Here is a 23,349-nt window from a genome sequence, read left to right as displayed (position 1 = left end):
CTGATAAAATATTTGCTATTTTTTGGCAAAAAAATGAAAAATTGTTCCATTTTGAATTCTGAGAAATGGAAGCAACTTCAACATTTTTTGTGAAATTATTTTTTCCATCAGCTGTGCTCTGAAGATCTTGAGGTTGGTGAGCAGCCATCTGACTCCTCTCAGGAGAGACTGAGGTGTTGGAGAGGGAGGGAAAGACTAATATTCCAAAACCACTCAGAATGAGTTTGGCATGGTGTCTGGTTGGGAAGGAAAATACTGCAGAATCCAGGGTCTATATGGGAAGGAGGATATATGAAGATGCTGTTGGAGGTGTGAGCATTGTGAGAGGAGTGTGTGTGTGGATAAGTGCAAGGGATAGTGCTGGTCTGGGTAAGAGAGAAGGTCAAAGGAAAAGTGGTGATGGCTTCCTGTCTGCTCTCGGAAAATTCTTGGAGGATATAGAAGGTTGCCTGGCCTCCCATACCAGTAGACACTATCAGATATTGTCAGGGTAGTTAGTGTGTTGTAGGATGTGCTGTAACAGAGGGCTGCTGGGATTGATGGAGGCCTCTGTAGTTCTGTTAGAGGTGTGCATAGTGTGGATACATGTCTGCATTTGCGTGTGCTTATCCAAACTCCACTACCCATTTTTAAAAGTTTTTATTGGTAGTATTTTGGGACTACAGTATATATTTTTGTTATCTGCAGGCTGGTTTATTGCTTGCTCTTTCAGCAAAAAATGTTCATAACTGCACACATTAAACCAGCCCCAACAAAGCAAAAGTACTGATATGGGGTTGATTTCCTGCATGCTACTGTATGTATTTTGGCAGTGCTATGGACAGGATTTCATTTTCCTCATACATACTTTGGCTATGCCTGATGCTGGCGTCCTGCATACTTCTATGTGTACAATGTTTTTAAAATGCTGAGGGTGAAATCTTGTGTGCTCTCACCTGTATTTTGGCATCAGCGTGGATGAGATGTTGTGTATTATGTTTGTGTAACTGGGCAATGCCAAGAGTCTGGAGGTTTATTTTGGCCCTTGAAACATAAAACCAAAGAAGGCTGCCTGAGCCCATAACTTGCTATATTCCTTGGCCAAAATGTTCAAACTTAGGTACTGTGACAAAGTTCCTGCTCTACCTTGGTGGGTCTTGCTCTTATTGGCGGATTTGCTCGCCTTGGAGCTTCACGGCAGCACTCAGCTTGGCCGTTTTTCTGAATTCACAGTCCAGGTTGACTCCTCCTGTGTCTGACCAGGAGTTGGGAGGATTTGTGGGGGGGGCAGCCCAGGCCCGCCCTCTACTCCGGGTTCCAGCCCAGGGCCCTGTGGAATGCAGCTGTCTAGAGTGTCTCCTGGAACAGCTGTGCGACAGCTACAACTCCTGGGCTACTTCCCCATGGCCTCCTCCCAACACCTTCTTTATCCTCACCGCAGGACCTTCCTCCTGGTGTCTGATAACGCTTGTACACCTCAGTCCTCCAAGAGTCTGCGTTCTCACTCTCAGCTCCTAGTACCTCTTGCTCCCAGCTCCTCACATGCACACCACAAACTGAAGTGAGCTCCTTTTGAAAACCCAGGTGCCCTGATTAGCCTGATTGATTCTAGCAGCTTCTTGATTGGCTGCAGGTGTTCTAATCAGCCTATCTTAATTGTCTCCAGAAGGTTCCTGATTGTTGTGGAACCTTCCCTGTTACCTTACCCAGGGAAAAGGGACCTACTTAGCTTGGGGCTAATATATCTGCCTTCTATTACTCTCATATAGCCATCTAGCCCAACCCTGTCACATATCCCCCCGCTCTGCTCAACACTACGGGGTTGGGCAACTTGGGACGTCAGGCAGTGTACTCGTGACAAGCCATCTGCATTGCCATGGTGGCTTCCAACCCGGTGTTGTGTGGTGAATTGGAAAGATTGTAGGGACAAGAACCATCTGGTCACCCTTGCGTTCTTCTCTTTATTTTGCTGCATCCACTGGAAGGGTGCATGGTCGGTCACAAGGGTAAACCGTCTTCCCAGAAGGTAATAACGTAGTGTTTCCATGGCCCATTTCACAGCTAGGCCCTCTCTTTCAACTACGGCATACTTCTGCTCTCTCGGGAGGAGTTTCCTGCTGAGGTAGAGGATTGGATGTTCTTCATCTCCGACCATCTGCGATAGGACAGCTCCCAATCCTACTTCAGATGCATCTGTTTGTAAAATGAATTCTTTGTTGAAGTCTGGGGCTATAAGCACGGGGTTACTGCAGAAGGCTGTCTGTAGATCCATAGTAGAGAATGCTTTCTCTGCGGCATCTGTCCACTTCACCATGTCTGGACCCCGGGCTTTTATCAGATCTGTCAGGGGACTCGCTCTGGTATCAAAATGAAGAATACATCGTCGGTAGTACCCCACCACACCGAGGAATGCCCGGACTTGCTTTTTCTGATTCGGCCAGGGCCAATTTTGGATAGCCTCTAGTTTGTTTAGTTGGGGCTTGACCATGCCCCTTCCTATGATGTAGCCAAAGTATTTAGCCTCGGCTAGCCCTATAGCACACTTGGCTGGGTTGGCTGTGAGGCCAGCCTGTCTTAGCGTGTCCAGAACTGCTTCCACCTTTCCTAAGTGGGTTTCCCAGTTGGGGGTGTGAATAATCACATCATCCAGGTATGCTGCTGCATAACTGGTATGGGGCCGAAGGAGCTTGTCCATAAGACGCTGGAAGGAGGCAGGTGCCCCATGTAGTCCAAAAGGAAGAACAGTATATTGAAACAGACTCTCTGGTGTAGAGAATGCCCTCTTTTTTTTCACATCTTTGGCAAGGGGAATCTGCCAGTATCCCTTTGTTAAATCAAGGGTAGTCAAAAATCGGGCATTGCTCAGGCGGTCAACTAACTCATTGATACGGGGTATGGGGTATGCATCGAATTTGAATATCTCATTCAGCCGGTGAAAGTCATTACAAAACCTAGTGGTGCCATCGAGTTTGGGCACCAACACAATCGGGCTTGACCACTAACTGTGGGACTCTTCGACAACTCCCAGCTCCAACATCCTTTTTACCTCTGCCTTGATCTCCTCCCTTTTTGCTGCTGGGACCTGATAGGGCCTTAAAGTTACCTTTGCCGCAGGGTCTGTGATAATGTAGTGATATGCTTCGGTGGTCCGGCCTGGTTTGTTTGAAAACACGTCCTGGTATTGGTTGATCACCTCAGTTACCTCCTTCTTCTGGTTTGGTGTCAGATCAGTGGATATCCTGATCTGCTCCTGCATATTATTTCCCTGGATCGGGGTCTCTTGGGCCTGTCTTAATTGATTCTAGCAGCTTCTTGATTGGCTGCAGGTGTTCTTATCAGCCTGTCTTAATTGTCTCCAGAAGATTCCTGATTGTTCTGGAACCTTCCCTGTTACCTTACCCAGGGAAAACTTACCCTGGGGCTAATATATCTGCCTTCTATTACTCTCCTGTAGCCATCTAGCCCGACCCTGTCACAGTACCTAAAAGTAAGTACCCAAGATTTTCAAAAAGGCTGTGTATCCACAACTCCCATTAAAGTTAATAAAAGCCCGGACTACTTGGCACCTTAGAAAAAAGGGCCAATTATTTAGGTGTCTAAATGTGGAGTTAGGTTCCTAACTTTATGCATTTCAGTTTTCCCCAATGCCCCAAACAAAAGTAAGAAAAAATTTAGTGTGTGTTTTTGGAGGGCAATGTTTACTGAATTGATTCTCATCTCTCAAGGGCTGTAATATAAGTGTTATTTAGACACTTCGAGTGTGATGCAGTCACCCTATATTTTGCATTCTCTTTCCCTGTGTATTCTTGGTCCTCTCTCATTTTCCCTTTGTTGCAGTTAATGTCTCTATACTTATTCTGTAACGGGAAAGACAGGCTGTGTCCTCTGGGGATATACTGTAAATCCAGAATTGACCATTAGGGAGTAATGGAATTTGTTACTAGCCTCACTTTTCCACCAAAAGGCTGAGAGAATCAGCAGATGATCTTACCTTATAAAAAACTCCTATCTCCATAAATATTTGCCATGTTCAAATGCATATTTCATATAGGCTAATTCTGTGTAGTTACACAAAAAATGTGTATGTTATCATATGCTAATTTAATTTGAATAATTTATTGTCCATGTTTTGCAGAGGTTTGGCCTCTTTGCAGGAAGTAACATGTGTTGTAGTCATTTTTTTTCATTATTATTTGCTTTACTTGCTGCCTTTCTCTTTACATTTCACTTACTTATTTTCCTTTAAATGTATTTGCTTTCATTTGCTCCAAAAAAACAGCATTTGAGCCTTGGTATTGTTTGTTTCATTACTACATTCTGGCTATTTCTTCAGTGCTGCATGAAAAGAATAACTTGGAGACAGTCCTGAGGTGGTTAGAATTAAAGATTGAAAAAAATGCTCTTTAGAACTCACAAATGAGTAGATATGTAAAATCACAATTACTCACTTTTGCACCAGATAGAGAAGCCCTGCAGAAAAGATATAAAGTATATGATTATTTGCCTATACAATTGAACCCCATTATATCTCTATGCATCTCATTATATCTACCATGTATATTCAGCAGTTAAAAACATTATAACAAAAATATATTTCATCACAAATTAATTTCTGTGGGATACTGGAAAGGGGATTGATAGATGCACTAGTCATAATGATGTGCATAGACTGTATGTTTGTTGAGGGAGATGAGATTTGATTGGTTCAGTGAAAGAAGCGAAAAAAACTGGAACAAGTTGGTATTTATTATTGGTTGGTTTATTTGTGGAGGTGGCATTGCTTTAAAAAACAAAACCTGTTTTAACAAAGGCTGTCTCTGTGTTTTAGAATTGTTCTTTAATGGCATATGGTAATGTCTAATATTGTTTTAGGAGAATCTGTGTTGGATTACCATTGTTAACCTAGGGCCCAACCAAACCTGTGATAAGCACCCCAGCTCTCAGTTCCTACTGCAGTGAGTGAGAGTCGAGGGTGTTCAGTTCATTGTAGGAGCAATTCAGTCTCTTAGGATTGTGACCAGTCTGTGAGGCTAAAGACATTGGAGTAGACCTGGAATAGAGGAACTCTGTATTTTTTTAAAGTTGTTACAATATGGGAGAATCATGAAGACCTTGAAATCCTATTTTTTACTTTGGAGCCAGATTTGACACATTCACTCACATTGGGCTAGATACAGTCTATCTTGGGTAAGGGACAGTATGCAGCTGTGCCACTGCAGGAGCGGACCACGGGACAAACTGTGACAGAGGGTATGTCTACACTGGAGCTGGAGGTGTAATTTCCAGCTCAGATAGATGTATGTGCGCTAGCTTTGATTGTACTAGTGTGCTAAAGGAACAAGTGGTGTGGGTGGCAGTATGGGCTAGCCTTCCGAGTAAATATCCAGTGTCCCAGCTGGGTTTGTACACGGGGAGTAAAAGCCCATCACTCATGTTGCCACTTCTATTTTTAGCATGGCAACTCAACCAAAGCTAGTGTGTGTATGTCTACTCAAGCTGGAAATTACACCACCAGTTCCAGTGTAGATGTACCCTGAGAGAGTCACAACTCTTCTCAGACTCCCCCTTGCTTTGGTGTGAGTTTCTTCTCCCCTTTTCATGGAGCAGCTTATTCCAGCAAGAAAAGCCACGTTTGCAGTCCCAGCCCCTCTCCACACCTTCTCTGTCCTTACAGGAGGGAGTGCTGGGCAAGTAGTCCCTTCTTTCTTCACCCTGTGGTAGAGCAAGTCTTAGCTGGGCCAACCGATGAACAGGGGTGGTGAAACAATTTTTATAGATGGGATGCTAAGAACCATTGAACCAAACTGTAAACCCTGTATATGATGGAAACCACTTCAAGCCAGAGGGTGCAGCAGCACCCCCAGCACCCCTACTTCCAGCGTCTATGCTGGTGGAGTGAATGGGACTTTCGTACTTCCCTGCACAGCCGTATCTAGCCTATTGGATAATACCTTACTCTGTGAATAGTCACACTGAAATCCTTGGGATTATCTGCAGAGTAAGGTGTCAATAAGGTGACAGAATGGTCAAATTGTACAGAGTGTGATTCCTAACTATTGCTAAATTTTTCAGGACTCATTTCATGCAAGAGTTTTCTGTATACACGATATGTCATTCCTGTCATGACTGGTAGGGAGTGGAAATACATTATCACACCTTTTCCCCAGTGCTAATATCCAACTGCGCCAACTTCAGTTTAAGGGTTGCTACAGTGTGTATGAGGGCTGCTGGTACAAATGCTACTTTAGACTGTGGAAAAGGGGAATAAAACCTGGTATTGCTGTATTAGTTTCTAGCCTCTCAGTGCACACTTTAAGCTTTCTGACAGAGATATTCAGGCTGAATTAATATTTACTATTCCACTTTTAATTCCCACTGTACTCATTTTTTGCTTTAGTTAATATTATTTCTTAATCTGTTGAAAGCGTAATCAGTAGACAGACATACAGGGTGAATCCTGGATTTGTTGAAGTCAATGTCAAAACTTCCATTGACTTCAGTGGGGCCAGAATTTCACCACAGAGTTTTGACATGCTTCAGTAACATATGTGCAGATTTAATTTATGCACTGCATTAAAATAGTTTGTTTTGGATAACTATGTCTTTGGTGTAAAGCTGTGTTTAAAGTAATAGTTGTGTGTCTTTGTTTTTACTTTTGGTCTTTTAGTTTCCAGCGTGTTGTCTTTTTTGGTTTTGTTTTATTGCTTTTTCTTTAATTTTGCTTACCAGAGCCAAAGCCTTAGTAGAAGAACAACGCCTTTTGTTCCTAGGGTTCAGGTAAAGGCCTCGTCTGCCTGATAGAAACTAAAGTTGTGTTCTTTTCTTTTGTTTATTTTGGAAAATGCATAGTAGGAAAACGTTACGTTTGGGTCTGTTTTCCCATTGTTTTAATGTGTTGTTTCAAACCATATTAACAAATTTCATACCATCTTGTGAGCAGCTTGTAAAATTTTGCATGGGGGTTAAATATTAAATTAAAATTTAAAGAGACAATTAGCTTTAGTTTTGCTACTTTTGTGATATATATTTAAACTCACACAGGTTTCAGCAGTGATAATGGCTATGTGTTCTGCATACATACATACATACACATATTGTACAAGTAGTAAATAATCTTGTGCTGTGGATGTTTGATCTCATTATACCAAGGTTGATGTCTCTTTAAATCATTCATTATCATTACTTAACACATCCTTTTTTGCATTTTCCAATTAATAGTAGTTCCTTCAGTGGAAGATTGGCAAATAAATTTGTACCTTGTCTAAAGAAATGAATTTTGTGTATATTATACTCAGTGCTTGCATTTTGAAAAGTAGGTTGATTTAATCAAAACCTGATTTAATTAAAAAATAATTTCTGTCTGCCTCTGATCATTGAGTTTATTGAGTTTTACAGTCCTATTTGGGTACAAGTTGTTTGCCTTTTTTCATTAGGAAACCCTTAAGGTACTGTAGATTAACTCAAATGTAGGTTGTACTAATATGTTACACCGCTTCGGTTGTTTTGCTGCATGTTTTTTCAGTTTTTTGTATGTAGAATATTACCTGATTTTGTTACAAAATATTTTTATGGAAATGTTCACTTTTTGTTTGAGAATTGTATAATTTTTACATATATTGCTCAGTCATTGCCCAAGGAAAGGTGAAAATGAAAGGTTCCAAATGATGAGAGTGAGTTTTTTAATTTTCATAGTGAAATGGAAAAGTGCTCATAGTATTAACTTGAAGGGAAACGTTACACGAGATAGGTTAGACAGCAGAAAATGGTTTGGCTGGGATTAAGGTTTAATAAGCAAAGCATACTGACTAATTTTTTCCCAAGAATTTATGATTTCCCTAAAGTGGTATATACAAATGCCTGATTATAAGTTCAGAATAAAAATGTGAGAAAAATTTGGAGCAAAAGGTTAAAAGCTTGGTAATATTGTTTAAAATATTATGTGCTACTGATATGTAGTGGGTATCTAGTAAGAACGTCAGTGCAGATCGTTTAATATGTGACTGATGTTGATGGTTTATGAAGTTGGCAATCAAAATGGAAAACAAAAGTTGTATACAAATTCAAACACAAATTGTTAAAAGCCCAGGAAGGCCAAGTACTGGCCACTACCTTATGTATAATTTAAATGATTCATTTATATTTCTCTTCTGCTTAGATATTTTCAAAAGAAACTATGAATTAGCAATTTCATCTGACAAGCAAGAGTTCAATTGAAAAGCAAAAATTATCCTAAATTCCATGATTTTATGAAGTATTATAATTTAGAAGCACATGTGGTAGCCCATCATTTTAAATTACATTAAATATGACAAAAATCCTGATATAAATCCCATTTAAAATAATTTCACTGAATAATTTCATTTATTTCATTGAAGAATGAAAGGTATCTTCATTTGATCAAATGATCGTGTTACTCATGATTAAGAGAGTAAAAATAACAATAATTCTGTATATAGCATTACCGCAAATTACATGAGAGTGTAAGGAATAAGCATCTCCAACACTGATTATTTATTACAGTTCTACTACTCAAGGGCTCTATTCAGATGAAATTTTATTTTTGCACATTGTCCATGGAGCCTTTACAGGCCTTTATGCGTATCCTTCTACAGAGTATAATTCTGGTCAAAGAGTCAAATGTTCTTGGCATGGTTCTCAGGAAGCTTATACTCATGGCTTTGACACCATCACCCTAACTAACATGAGAAACCAAATCATGCCTCCCAATATGCCTTCACACATCACTGTCAGTACCTATTCATTTAATCATTCTGAAAGATTGGGTTTGCCCCTGATTCCATTGTCAGCTTCCCCACTGTTTCCCCCACACCCTCCTACCTCTCACCACAACCACACTCCCTCTCTATCCCCTGAGTCCCTGGGTATATTTTTAACCTTCACTACTACTTCAATAAAAAGAAAAGGAATACTTGTGGCACTTTAGAGACTAACAAATTTGTTTGAGCATAAGCTTTCGTGAGCTACAGCTCACCCATGAAAGCTTATGCGCAAATAAATTTGTTAGTCTCTAAGATGCCACAAGTACTCCTTTTCTTTTTGCGGATACAGACTAACACGGCTGCTACTCTGAAACCTACTACTTCAATGTATGCCACACATGGGTATGTATGTATGTACACCATGCACCCGAGTCTGGAAATTTTTGGTAAGCAGTTTCCATTGGTCTGCACATGCACAGTTATTTTCCAAAATAAGAGTATAAAGGGCAGTGTGGATAGACACCTCTCCAGGTCCTTCTTATCACCACATGGCCTGAGTTGGAACCTTCCATGTCTACTTCGATCTTCCTTTACTGTGAACCTATGAATACAATCTGTAAATAGTTTTTGACAGATTAGTATTTTCTTGTGTTTAGCACACTAGCATAGTTAGTTTTGTTCTTCCTGCTCCAGGGAGCTTCTCTCTTCGAAGAGGGACTTTTCCAAGAGTTCATGGGTTCAAGAACTGTGTCTCCTGCTTCTGTTCCTTCTCTATCAACGACAATCTCCTGCACTGCCTCTATTGCCTTGCGGAGGCTCATATCACCTCCAGTTTGCAGTATCTGCCGTGCCTTCCCTCTCCGAACTCATGAGGGACCAGAGCTTGGTCTGCAGAAACACTCATGGAGCAGCCCATGAGACCCCATTCAGATTCAGATTGGGAAGACCTGCCTGTACAACTGTAATGGGGATGATCATGCCTAGTGGTCAGAGCCATGGCCATTGGGCCTAGTGGTCAGAGCCAGGGTCAGAACTGGGATTATGAATCCAGAGTGAGGCTGGAGTGAGAGCAGGGCTGGAGCAGGACTAGCAACAGGGCTGGAGCAAGAGCAAGGCTGGAACAATTTAGGCTTAGGGAGACTGTTAGGGTTAAAGATGTGTACGACGTAGGATACATGAAGGCCACATGGGTATTGAAAAATGCAAAAGAAGGGCTAGAAATGTTCTATACTGGCCACAAATTAATACAGATAGAGTAAAATCCATTAAAGCTTGTGAAACATGCCAACAATACAGAGATAACCAAATAAAATGGCCTATGATGGTAAATGAAGAAATTTTGTCATCCTGGTCCAAAGTAGGCATGGGTCTGTTTACTTATGCTGGCAAGAATTATATATTGATTCTGGATTATTATTCTCATTTTCCAGAAACAGGATTTGAGAACACTAGTGCAAAACATGTTACTGTGAGTATCAAATCTATCTTTGCCAGACATGGCATATCAGAAGTGGTCATGTCAGCCAATGGACCAATTTGATGATTATAAATTCTCATGTTTTGCAAGAAAATCTGAGTTTAAGCCCATTATATCTAGTCCAAGATGTCCACAGTCTAATGGGCTTATGGAAAATGGTGTTAAGAGAATAAAAAGACCACTAAAGACAGCAGAGGAGTCTTATACAGACCCTTATCTGGCATTACTAAATTATAGGGCAACTCCTTTGAAACATCGATTTTCACCAGCAGAGCTTTTACTGATCTCTCCCATCAATTCTTACTGCGTCCCGTGGGATCATATAGAGGCACCCTGGATCCAGGCGAGAATCACACTGACCCTCTTCTCCCTTCCTTCTGACCCTTCATGTCAGAATCTGTGGAGGAGGAGTTTGAGCCAGATCCAATGTTTCCAATGGATATGCCACCCTCCTCACTGTTGAGGCAGTTGTTCCATCATCTCCCTCTCCACCCAATGACCATGAGCAGCACCAGGAGTTGTTGCGGAGGGTGGCTACTGAAGTCCAGATTCTTCTTGAAGAGGTCCAGGGCACACAGCAGAGATTACGAAACACCCTCCAGCTTTCTAGCCCTTCAAGGGTGGCCTTTCCAGTTAAACAAGCCATTTTGGAACCTGACATTTCACTGTGGCACACCCCAGCCTTTTGTGCCCCAAACCTGAAGAAAGCTGAGAAACAAAAGTTCATGCCAGCTGAAGGGGCAGCGTTTTTATTCACTTATCCAGCGCCCAACTCCATAGTGGTGCAAGTGGCTACAGAAAGGTCCAGAAGCAGTTCTCCAAGCATGCCCCTACTGATAAAGGTGTTAAATGCTTCAACCTTTTGAGTAGGAAAGTATTCATTGTCTAGTCTCCAATTTACAGTTGCTAAATACCAGGCATTGCTAGCAAAATACAATTTCCTGAATTATGCCAAATTTGCAGGCTTTAAAGACAGACTTCCCTAGGTAGACAAGACTTCCCTAGGCCCAGTTTCAAGCCCTTAATGATGAAGGCAGGCCGGTGGTGAAGACATCATGTCAAATGATAGTAGACACAGAAGATACTGCCTCTAGAGCCATCACCACTGCTCTAGTCATGAGGTATGAGTCATGGTTGCAATCTTCAGTGTTCCCCAGGGAGGTCCAGAATACCATTGAGGAACCTTTGATGAGTCTAACCTCTTTAGTGAGAAGACCAATGAGTCTTTACACACTCAAAAAGACTCTAGAACCACCCTCTTCTCTCTGGGAATTTACACCCTGGCCCTGAAGAGGAACCATCACAAGCAATACTATAGACTCAGACCTCCTCCTCAGGCATCAATGCCCAAATGAACCACTATGTAAGAAACAAAGGGCTCAAAGACCCAGATGTATGCTTTCTTCTACTTTCACAACCACCTCCAACTCCACTCACCATCCAAGCAGTTCTTCTGCTGGTATGCTCAGGGACTGTGTACCACCATGGATGGCATGCCTCATTGCAACCTGAACCTTTGGTGGCTTTTTTATACACTTTGCTCTCAGCTGGGCAACAATAACTAAAGACAAGTGGGTACTAGATGACATCCACCAAGGCTATGTAATTGAGTTTATCTGACCTCTTCACCACAAACCCCCTTACTGCCTCCTTTTCAGGGATCACTCTCATGAGCAGATTCTATGTTAAGAGGAAAATTCTCTTCTCCAGAAAGTGGCCATAGAACTGATGCCCCCTCGATATGAGGAGAAGGAGTTCTACTCCCCATATTTCTTGGTCCCCAAGAAATCTGGTGGATGGAGACTGATTCTTGGCCTACAGCAACTTAATGTTTTCATCCAAAAATTTAAATTCTGCATGGTCACAGTGGCATCAATAATCCTCTTTCTGGAAGAGGGCACTTGGTTTTGGGTCTTTCATATAGACATTGACTCTTCCCACAGAAGGTTCCTCAGATTCCTCATTAGGGAGGACCACTTATAATTCAGAGTTCTTCCATTTGGCACCCAGAGTCTTCACAAAAGTCCTTTCAGCAGTGGCAGCTTGGATGAGACAAAACAGTTTCACCATCTTTCCATAGCTCAGAGACTGGCTCCTGATGGGCAGATCCAGCAGGGAAGTCCAGTCAGCAATAGCATTCCTACTCCAACTTTTCTCTCCCTTAGGAGTCTGGGTCAACCATCAAAAGTCTACTTTAACCCCTACAAGGTTGATAGACTTCGTAGGAGGAACACTGAACTCGACTACAGGAAGAGCCTATCTTCCCATCAAGAGATTACATGTTATGGGTGATCTAATAAAACAGGTCACCCTCAAACTGTTGACCTCAGTCAGGGCTTGCCTTTCTCTTCCTCAGCCACGTGGCCTTATGTACCCACATTATACCATTTGCCGAGTTCCATCTAAGCTGCCTATGGTGGTATTATTAGTCCATCTACTCATCAGAAAAAGACAACATCAATGCCAAAGTAACAATTCCACCAAGGTTTTGGCTTCTCTTGCCTGGTGGGCAAAGTTGGAGAAAGTTTGGACGGGTATTCTTTTTCTCACACCTACACCCAAGGTAACTATAATCACAGATGTCTCTCTATGAGATTGTGGAGCTCATATGAACAATCACACTGCACAAGGCACCTGGACCCCTTAAGAGGCCAGGATGCACATCAACTTACTGGAATTAAGGGCAGTCTGTTGGGTCTGCAATGTATTCCTCCCACTCATCTGATCCTGACATAGCCAAGTAATGTCAGAAAATATGACTAATGTGCTATACATAAACAATAGTTGGGGACAAGTTCCCTCCCCCTGTGTGTAAGGATGGTTGACCTCTAGAACTGGTATATCAGACATCACATAACTCTCTCAGCAGTATACTTACCAGGCACTCAGAACTCACTAGCAGACAGTTTCAGCAAATGTTTTTCAACAGACCAGGAATAGAAGATTCATGATTCTGTTCTCAATGAGATCTTCAATCAATGGAAACTCTGTCCTGGGATTGCTTTGCCTCACAAGGGAACAGTAAACTCACCCATACTGCTCCAGAACAGCTCTGGGCCAAGGCTTGAAGAACAATGCCCTTCTGTTACCCTGGACTGACCACCTCAGGTACAGCTTCCCTCCCATCCCACTGATACTATAGTCCTGCAAAATATCCCTCATGACAGGGCTTGGGTCATGCTCATTGTGCCCAAATAGCAGATGCAGTTCTGGTTCTCAGGCCTCCTGAGGATTTTATCCTGTCTGTATACCAAAATCTGCCCATTTCTGGATCTGCTGATGCAGCACAATGGTATAATCAAACGTTATAATTCTGGGCCACTCCAACTCAAGGCCTGGTATTTGGATGGAGTGCTCAAGTTAAATAGCAGTTCAATCCGTTCTCAACCAGAGCAGGAAGGATTCTACCAGGAAATATTATTCAGCCAAATGGAAACATTTCTCCTTTTGCTCATGACAGTCTTCAGAGTCTACTGGGATCCCTGATATCCTAGATTACCTATTTACCCTTAAGACATCGAGTTTCTCTATCAGTTCCATATGGATCCATCTGGCAACAATCAAAGCTTTTCCTCCTGTCAAGGACCACATTGTCTGCACTCATCCTGCAATCACTAGATTGCTGAATGAACTTCTTAGATCTTTTTCATCGGTGGTGAAGCCAACATCTCAGTAGGCCCTCAACATTGCTCTTTCAGTTCCCACCAAACCTCCATTCAAACCATTAGCCACTTGCTCTATGTCCCATCTCTTGGTGAAAGTTGCCTTCCTAGTCAGCCAGAAGGATGAGTGAGTTTGCAATGCTCATGGCAAATCTGCCATATGCCACCTTTTATAAAGAGAAGGTGTCTCTTTGCCTCCACCCAAAAGTCACCCCTAAAGTAGTTTTGTAGTTTCCTGTGAATCAAATCATCCTCGTACTGGTATTTTTTCCAAAACCACATGCTGCTGCTGAGGAAAGAAGGCTTCACTCCCTAGACATCTGATGTGCACTGGCCTTTTATCTACAGAGAACAAATCATAGAATCATAGAATCATAGAATATCAGGGTTGGAAGGGACCCCAGAAGGTCATCCAGTCCAACCCCCTGCTCAAAGCAGGACCAGTTAAATCATCCCAGCCAGGGCTTTGTCAAGCCTGACCTTAAAAACCTCTAAGGAAGGAGATTCTACCACCTCCCTAGGTAACGCATTCCAGTGTTTCACCACCCTCTCAGTGAAAAAGTTTTTCCTAATATCCAATCTAAACCTCCCCCACTGCAACTTGAGACCATTACTCCTCGTTCTGTCATCTGCTACCATTGAGAACAGTCTAGAGCCATCCTCTTTGGAACCCCCTTTCAGGTAGTTGAAAGCAGCTATCAAATCCCCCCTCATTCTTCTCTTCTGCAGGCTAAACAATCCCAGCTCCCTCAGCCTCTCCTCATAAGTCATGTGTTCCAGTCCCCTAATCATTTTTGTTGCCCTTCGCTGGACTCTCTCCAATTTATCCACATCCTTCTTGAAGTGTGGGGCCCAAAACTGGACACAGTACTCCAGATGAGGCCTCACCAATGTCGAATAGAGGGAAACGATCACGTCCCTCGATCTGCTCGCTATGCCCCTACTTATACATCCCAAAATGCCATTGGCCTTCTTGGCAACAAGGGCACACTGCTGACTCATATCCAGCTTCTCGTCCACTGTCACCCTTAGGTCCTTTTCCGCAGAACTGCTGCCTAGCCATTCGGTCCCTAGTCTGTAGCTGTGCATTGGGTTCTTCCGTCCTAAGTGCAGGGTCCTGCACTTATCCTTATTGAACCTCATCAGATTTCTTTTGGCCCAATCCTCCAATTTGTCTAGGTCTTTCTGTATCCTATCCCTCCCCTCCAGCGTATCTACCACTCCTCCCAGTTTAGTATCATCCGCAAATTTGCTGAGAGTGCAATCCACACCATCCTCCAGATCATTTATGAAGATATTGAACAAAACCGGCCCCAGGACCGACCCTTGGGGCACTCCACTTGATACCGGCTGCCAACTTGATATGGAGCCATTGATCACTACCTGTTGAGCCCGACAATCTAGCCAGCTTTCTACCCACCTTGTAGTGCATTCATCCAGCCCATACTTCCTTAACTTGCTGACAAGAATACTGTGGGAGACCGTGTCAAAAGCTTTGCTAAAGTCAAGAAACAATACATCCACTGCTTTCCCTTCATCCACAGAACCAGTAATCTCATCATAAAAGGCGATTAGATTAGTCAGGCATGACCTTCCCTTGGTGAATCCATGCTGGCTGTTCCTGATCACTTTCCTCTCATGCAAGTGCTTCAGGATCGATTCTTTGAGGACCTGCTCCATGATTTTTCCAGGGACTGAAGTGAGGCTGACTGGCCTGTAGTTCCCAGTTTCCTCCTTCTTCCCTTTTTTAAAGATTGGCACTACATTAGCCTTTTTCCAGTCATCCGGGACTTCCCCGGTTCGCCACGAGTTTTCAAAGATAATGGCCAATGGCTCTGCAATCACAGCTGCCAATTCCTTCAGCACTCTTGGATGCAACTCGTCCGGCCCCATGGACTTGTGCACGTCCAGCTTTTCTAAATAGTCCCTAACCACCTCTATCTCCACAGAGGGCTGGACATCTCTTCCCCATTTTGTGATGCCCAGCGTAGCAGAAAAAAGCAATTAGAAAGCAATTAGACAAACAAAAGCAATTAGAAAGACACCTGGACTTCTTATTGCTTTGTGATCCCTTATTGCTAGTGTGGTCCCTATTCTAATACCCAACCTCTGTCCCTTCTGCTGTGGATCATAGCCAGATTTGTGATAAGCAAATGAACTGGAGAGGCATCGGTCCACACTGCCCTTTATACTCTCAGTTTGGAGCATGAAGAGAACTGCACATGTATAGTCCAACAGGCACTGCTTACTTAAAATTTCTGGTGTGGTGTGTGCATGCATACACAGGTGTGGTATACACATTTTGAAGAACCGCCAGTTTCAGGTAAGTAACCTTTATTTATGCTCCCAACAATCAGAATTTTTGTTCATTATTATTTTTTTCACTGCACAGAAAGGTTCCTGTTTCTCTCGTGCTTGCATCCTCCTTCTTGATCTGTGCTGGTTATACCATTTTTGGAAAAGTACAAGCCTGTATCTTGAACACTGATGTATTCACATCTTTGTGTTTCAGTTTAACTCCCAGTGAAGTTTTTTAATGCATACCGAGTGCTATTAGGCAACATTCTCCTGGGAAATTATTTCGTCTTAAACATATTTCCCATTCACCATCTTTAATTAGCTTGACAGCCAGAATTGGCTGTGAACTACTGTTCTTCCTTACCTTGCAGTTTCAATTTGTCACACAAATATCAACAAGTTTAATCAAGTATAACAATGTATGCACTGCCAATGTATCAGTCCTGGCAAACAGGATGAGCCTGCTAGAGAAAACATGTATGTGTAGGTAGGCACCTTGAATAGCTATGATTTCCTGGAAGTTGTGCCTTTAAACTAGGATCAATCTAAGGGCTTGTCTACACTACCAGCCGGATTGATAGGCAGCGATCCATCCAGCGGGGGTCAATTTATCGTGTCTAGTATAGATGTGATAAATCAACCACCGATCGCTCTAGCGTCAACTCCAGTACTCCACCTCAATGAGAAGAGCAAGGAGAATCGATGGGAGAGTGTCTCCCATCGACACATTGCAGTGAAGACACCACAGTAAGTAGATGTAAGTATGTCGACTTCAGCTAAGTTGCGTAACTTAGATCGATTCCGCCCCTGCCCCCCGTAGTGTAGACCAGCCCTAATTTGTGAGTGATGGGGCATTATCTTAACAGTCATTCATGTGTGTAGTTTGCCAGAAATCTCCATAGAGATTTGGTATTTCTTGTTCACAAGTGTTACTAGGAACAGTAACATTTCCAAATAAATACATTTCCATAGCAGATCAGTTCATGACGTTCCATTGTGCATGTAGACAGGAAATATAAGTGAAGTTGGTCCTCCCAGCTGAGACCTACAATGCTCTTTCCCACCCTCAGTAACATCTGCACCCACTATTGCCTGTTAGCACTCCTCCCATACTTGTTCCCAGCAGACCAGAGAGCAGCCAAGGCAGCATTAGTCTGGTTTTGGCTATGCTCAGGAGCCACTCTTTATTTTGGGAAAGTAGTCAAAAGTTCATGTCAGCTACACCACAAACTTCCCCACCTGAGGAGTAACATCTGCATTTGTAGAAGCTTAATCTAAGTAAAATTTTAAACAAAACCATCCCCCTGAGGTATCATTTGCTCAAAAATTACACAAAATAGAAAAGAACATATTATTTCAGCTATAAAACATTATAATTATAAAAATAATTATAATGCATAAAAATAAAGTATGCACATTATATATAAAAGGAGAAAAAAGCAAAGCTCAGTACCACCTAAGGTCGGTGGTGCTAACCATAGTCACCTCAGAGCCAAAGTTTGTATGGCAGAGGATGTCAGTAAAGCTTGTGGTCACCTTCAACATTGACCTCTGCATGCAGTTATGTGAGAGTGCATCTCCCCACCTTGAGACATATGTACAGATGATTGGAACAAATCAATAAAGAAATCAAAGATACCATAATGTTAACAGGTATAAATGCAGTCTGTTTTTACATCTGTAAGATACAACTGTCTAAGTAAAGTATATCATATATTATACACACAACATGTGCTCCTCCCTAATATTAAAATAACATTATCAAGGTTGCAAAGTCAAGCACTCAAAAATTATGAAATGCGAGAATTAAGGTTGTCTATGCAATCTTAATCCAGTCCCGTTATGCATATGCATTATGCTACAGTCTTTTATAACATTGTCACATACTATATTTTCAATGGGACCCCGGCCTCATTCAGTGCATAAAATGGACATTAATGAGCAGTTCTTCAATAGTTATTTTCACTCCATTGTTCAATGTGTGGCTCTAGCCCTTAATTACTGCACACTATTCAAATCCTGCTCTGAAGACAGAATTATCATGGGAATTTCTATGGTGCTCATCACAATAATATCTGAATGCTTCACAAACATTAATGAATTTATTTTCACACCAGCCCTGTGAGATGGGGGTCAGAGGGTGGCATTATCCCCATTTCACAGATGAGGAACTGAGGCACGAAGAGATTAAGGTCAAAATAATCCACTAGTTTTGGGTGTCCACTTTGAGATGCCTAGCATGTCTGATTTTTCATACTACTTAGCATTATATAACAATTAATATGTTCAAAGCACAGCTCACATTGACTTCAATTCCAGCTGTGAGTGCTCAGCCCTTCTACAAATAAGACCGCTGGGTCTCAAGTTGGGCACCCGTAGAACACAGAATTAGTGACCACCTATAAGAAGTTTGGTTTAAGTGACTTGCCCAACTTTGCATAGGAACTCGTTGACAAGGCAGGGATAGAATCCAGTTCCTGAGAAGAGTATTCTAGTGCCTTAAAAATGAGACCCTCCTTTTTCTTCCTGTAATTCCCTGCCTCATTCACCATACACCGTCCAACTTCTGCAACAGCAGAGGCAGGGATCATGCATACAATAGCTACCTTTATTACACTCCTGGCTCCTCATACACTCTGTCTCCCCTTTCCCACACCTCTCCCAACTTCCCCACTAGTTATCAGTCTCCTTCTCTTCCAGACCCTGCCTCCCTCTCTGCTCCTCATATAATCACAGTCTTCTTTCCCTCACCACCTACTAGAACCAGTCTCGTTGTGTTTCTCTCCTGGGCTCATACTGCCAGTCTCCTTGCCCAGCCAGTCCCAATCTCCCCACCTCAACCTCAACTCCTAGTTCCACTTCCCCTCTCCCCCATTCCAGCCTCCCGCATCCAGGCTCCTTGTCCCAATCTATTCCTGTAACCTGCCCCTCTCAGTCTTTCTCTTCTCCCTCAGCATTCAAATCAGGCACCTTCCTCCTCCATGCTGTCTGGGCCCAGCAGAGGGGGCTTTGAGAACACATGTGAAACCAGCTCCTTGCTCTCAGTTCTGGTGTCTGTTCTGGCCTGCAACAGCCCAGCGCAGGGAAAATCCTGCTCAGGTGTGTTGGTGGTAGCAGCAGGGGCAACCCATACAGTACTCTTTGATTAGGCAGGGGTGATATTGACAGTGCCCCCACCCACAGAGCTCTCTGCTTGGGAGTGATGTGGTGAGGCAGAACCTCCCTAGTGACCTCTCTGTGAGTGGGTGGGGGTGCCCAAGACATATGGGTGGTCAATGCAGCCCTCCACACCCAACTGTGCAACTTCAATGAACATCAATCCTCAGTTTGGGGGAAGGTTGCCAAAGCCCTCTGAATTGAGTGGTTGGGGGAACAGCCCTCTAGAGCTCTCTGTGTGAGTTCAAGATGTCGAGGGTAGCACCACTCCCTCCATCTTCTGTTTGGAGTAGTTATAGAGCCACCTAACTGGGAGTACAGAGGTGTCTCCACAAAGCTTCTTAGTGAGCTAGAGGCCCACTCTTCTCCTGAAGAGAAATTTTAGAGGAAGTGATAACGGGGAAGAGAGGCCGCCTCCTTCCTTTGAGCATCCATTTGAATATCACTGGCTGATGTTAGGCACCATAGTGATGGACTGGGGAGGAGAGAGGCCCTGGCCCACCAGAAAATGAAGCCGAGTGTTTGTGGTCATGTTCTACCAAAGTCACTGAAGTACTGGGAACTATAGAAGCCTGAGCCAACTTTTTGTGTTTTAGTCATATGACCTGAGAAGTGTGCCAGCTGCCAAGGCCTGTCTCTGGTTGCCTGAAGACTAGAAGCTGTGGTGCCAGCTGATGTGCCCCTTCCCCTGGCCTAACCAAAGAGTGTGAATTAGAATCAGGAGAGGTGGTGTCAACCCCCAACCTCCTGCCCATCAGGAGTTGTAGTGTTGGCAACACCCATCACAAGATTTACCTCTGCTGGGATATGTCTGTGCATGGAGATGGGCTGCTCTGGTAGGCGTGGAGTGACAGGACTGAGCACTCCCCTCCCTGGCTCTAGTAGGTGCCACTAGTAGTTGCTGCTTCCTCTAAAATCTCTAGTTCTTCCTCTCTCTGGAGCAGACTTTCTTGTACAGATAGTCTGTTCTGTCAGCCTGTCTGTAATGATGTGTCAGTGATGTTATCACACTACCCTGATAATTTTTAATACTTAATCCTGCTATGGCTACACCATTTACCCCTGAAGGAGTTCAATGGTCTAATGTAGATATGCTCTGTATGTGAGCAATATATATTTGGAAGCATAATGTTTAGGCTGGAATGTCTAAATAGCAGTTTGTTATGAGCGTCTAATACCTGTAGTTAAAAGGATACTCCATGGCTAATCTAGTTCTGAGATTAATTAATAATAAAAACAACTTGTACACCTAAATAATATTTTTTTTGGCCTGTTGGTTTGGTTATTATGCTGAGTTGGATTGAGGAGGGAATCATCATAATGAAACATTCACCCACCCTTTCATCTGTTTGTGGAAAGCTCCTGAGAATTGAACATAAACATGCCTCCAAAACTATTCTGAATATCATTTGAACAGATCCATAATGCCTAGGGCTTCATTCCATAGTCTTTTTTCCCCAACAGGATATGAAACATTCATTCATTGTGAATAGAGCCCTTAGAAATGGCAAAATATTTAAAGACCCCATGTAGCTAAATACCATACAGCAGAACCCAAAACTACAAAAGGAACATAATTTTAAACAGTTCACTATTTGGAAATCAATGAGAAAGAAATAATATGCATATATGTGTGGGTTTTTTTTATGAAATAACTTTTGATACACATTGACTTTATTACAGTGTATCCTTTCATTTTTCTGCCTCACTACAATTTACAAAATGGAATACAAATTGTCTGGGTTGTAATAATAAAAACCATCACAGTTGAGGGGCTGAAGAGTAAAATGCATCTTGGGAGGAGGAATAGTGTGCTAGATTGTTAAAGAAATGAGCTGACTAATGCATATTTTCTCGTTACAGATAAAGCTGTGGTATGACAAGGTTGGTCATCAGTTGATAGTCACAATATTGGGAGCAAAGGATCTTCCTTCAAGGGAAGATGGGAGGCCAAGGAATCCTTATGTTAAAATTTACTTTCTTCCAGACAGAAGGTAGGGTCAACGGAAAAGTAAGGAATATTTTAGTAGACATTCAAATAGATATTCAGATGGCATGCAGAGTTGAGAAGAGATTGCTAGCTAGTACTGGTCATACATGAGATCTTATAGAATAGTCTTAAAGAATGGAATTTAGCGATTGAACATGTTATGCAACGATGAAGAACAGGTTTTACATTTATTTTAATACTATTTTCTATTAAACAAATTAACTTCAATTGGATTATTTTATCAACTATTGGATGGCAAACTAAAGATAAACCTGTCTGCATTGCATGATGAGATGTTGTTTGCAAATACTGTTGTTAATATTTTAAGGCCATATTATCTGCTAGGTAATTCTTGTGTAGGGGACAGGAAATTCCACAGATATAGATTCATTGAGTTTCTGATAATTTCTTCAAGGCATTCATTGTCCCCCTATTCCCTTCCCCACAGTAAAACAGAAGAGGGTTTGGCATCCAAAAACCATGGATGTCAAATTGTGGTACTGAAAAGTTAATGCTGAACAAGACCCGAACCTGTGACATGCTGAGAACCCTCAGCTCTAACTGTAGGCCTTTCTCACTACACAGTATTGATATTAATTTACACCAGTAATCCCCATGGCATTTAGGGGAAGATGATGGTGTGATGGGGCCTTTACCTCCCCTGGCCCCTTTTATCTCAGTGCTTGATTCTGTGAATGTAGTTATTTCTATTTGGTCAGAGGGAAGGGGAACAGCTAGAGGAGTCCCTCTGACTGGATCTGCTCATCTGTGTTTCTTCTGCTCATGTTGGCAGAGGGGAATGTTTGGCTTTATTTTGTGGTATGTTGCGAAATGTAGCAGAGGTTTGTTGTAAATTGAGGAATCAGTATATGAAAAACCGATTGATGGAGCTATAGAATAATGTGCATCTTTAAAATAAGTATTTTTACTGCATTTGTTTGTTATACTATGCATAAATGTTTCCCAGCCTGGAGATTCTGCCTTCCTATGCATCTCTCCTCAGCCCTGTCTGGGGCAGAGCCAGTTAACCTTAAATATTTAATTAGAAATAATTGTCTAATCATGAAAGGTGCTAAGTACCTTCAGTTTCCATTGATTTCAACAGGAATTGAGGGTGCTCAACTCCTTGCAAGATTGTCCTTTTCACCTTCACGCTATACAGTATGGTAAAGTAACCTGAAATAGGATAAAATAGTGAAGTTAGCCAAAGAAGAATGGTTTATCCATTTTATGTCAACTTGGATTGTGATATCTTTTATGCCATCATCATATGCATTGCTGTATTTCAAAAGCTTTTTTACAAAAAGGTCCCTGTTGGGCCTCTTTGCCTTAAAAGTTTTTAAACCATTGGCCTAATAAAATACAGTGGTCTAGATCCTCAGCTCGTGCAAATTGGCATAGTGGCATTGAAGACAACGGAGTAGGCAACAATCTGCACTAGCTGGGGATCAGATTAATTGTTTTATTATATTTATCTTGTCCACTTTTTTGAAGATCAATATGCCCACCAATAATTTCTGTATCCATATTGTTAGATAATTAGAGCTCTTATAATGCAATGGGATATGGGCAGAAAGACCCCTGTACCCTAGGTTGAAAAAGGATGGTCAGGTGATGAAAAGAAGAAAAAATCCCCAAATATGATATAAAATAAATAGAAATATATTATTAAAATAAAATAATGTATACAATACCAATAATGATATATTTTGGAATTTTATTATGATTTGGTAATGTTTTACAAGAAATACTTTGTGTTATTTTTTTTTATTTTCTTTTATGTGAGGCGGGTAGAATTTTTCCTTTAATTATTCCTGGTATTTCCTCTCATATATAAAAGAAACAGCAGTTTGTCTTATTGAATTAGTTTTCTTCTGACAGCCAAACTGCTTTTCCTTTCCTCTGAAGAATAAACCTAGTAGGCTAAAATAAATCTCTTGTGCATGAAAAAGTAACCTGCAAGAGGAAAAGTGCAGTTAGACAACTCAAGCATTTAATTAAGTGAGCATGTGAAGTCCTGACTAAACAAATTTCACTGGAAAACATGTCCAATGTAACTTAGTTCTC

General features: G+C 42.0%; 1 protein-coding gene across 50 annotated transcripts in view; it reads left to right on the top strand.

Annotated features, from left to right (window-relative positions):
- RIMS2 (regulating synaptic membrane exocytosis 2) overlaps positions 1-23,349 on the top strand; it is a 737,322-nt gene that overhangs the window by 422,081 nt on the left and 291,892 nt on the right. For 30 of the 50 annotated variants that reach the window (XM_075125014.1, XM_075124984.1, XM_075124982.1 and 27 more), the window contains 2 exons: positions 6,709-6,756; positions 21,156-21,286. In XM_075125014.1, coding sequence (XP_074981115.1) covers positions 6,709-6,756; positions 21,156-21,286 — 179 coding nt within the window. The remainder of the gene's footprint in view (positions 1-6,708; positions 6,757-21,155; positions 21,287-23,349) is intronic. The other 20 variants (XM_075124989.1, XM_075124987.1, XM_075124995.1 and 17 more) reach the window with 1 other exon arrangement.

This window comes from Caretta caretta, chromosome 2, assembly GCF_965140235.1.
Source record: "Caretta caretta isolate rCarCar2 chromosome 2, rCarCar1.hap1, whole genome shotgun sequence".
In the NCBI taxonomy this organism is placed as follows: domain Eukaryota; kingdom Metazoa; phylum Chordata; order Testudines; family Cheloniidae; genus Caretta; species Caretta caretta.
Note: the sequence above shows the minus strand (reverse complement) of the source record. Positions and strands in the feature narration are given on the sequence as shown.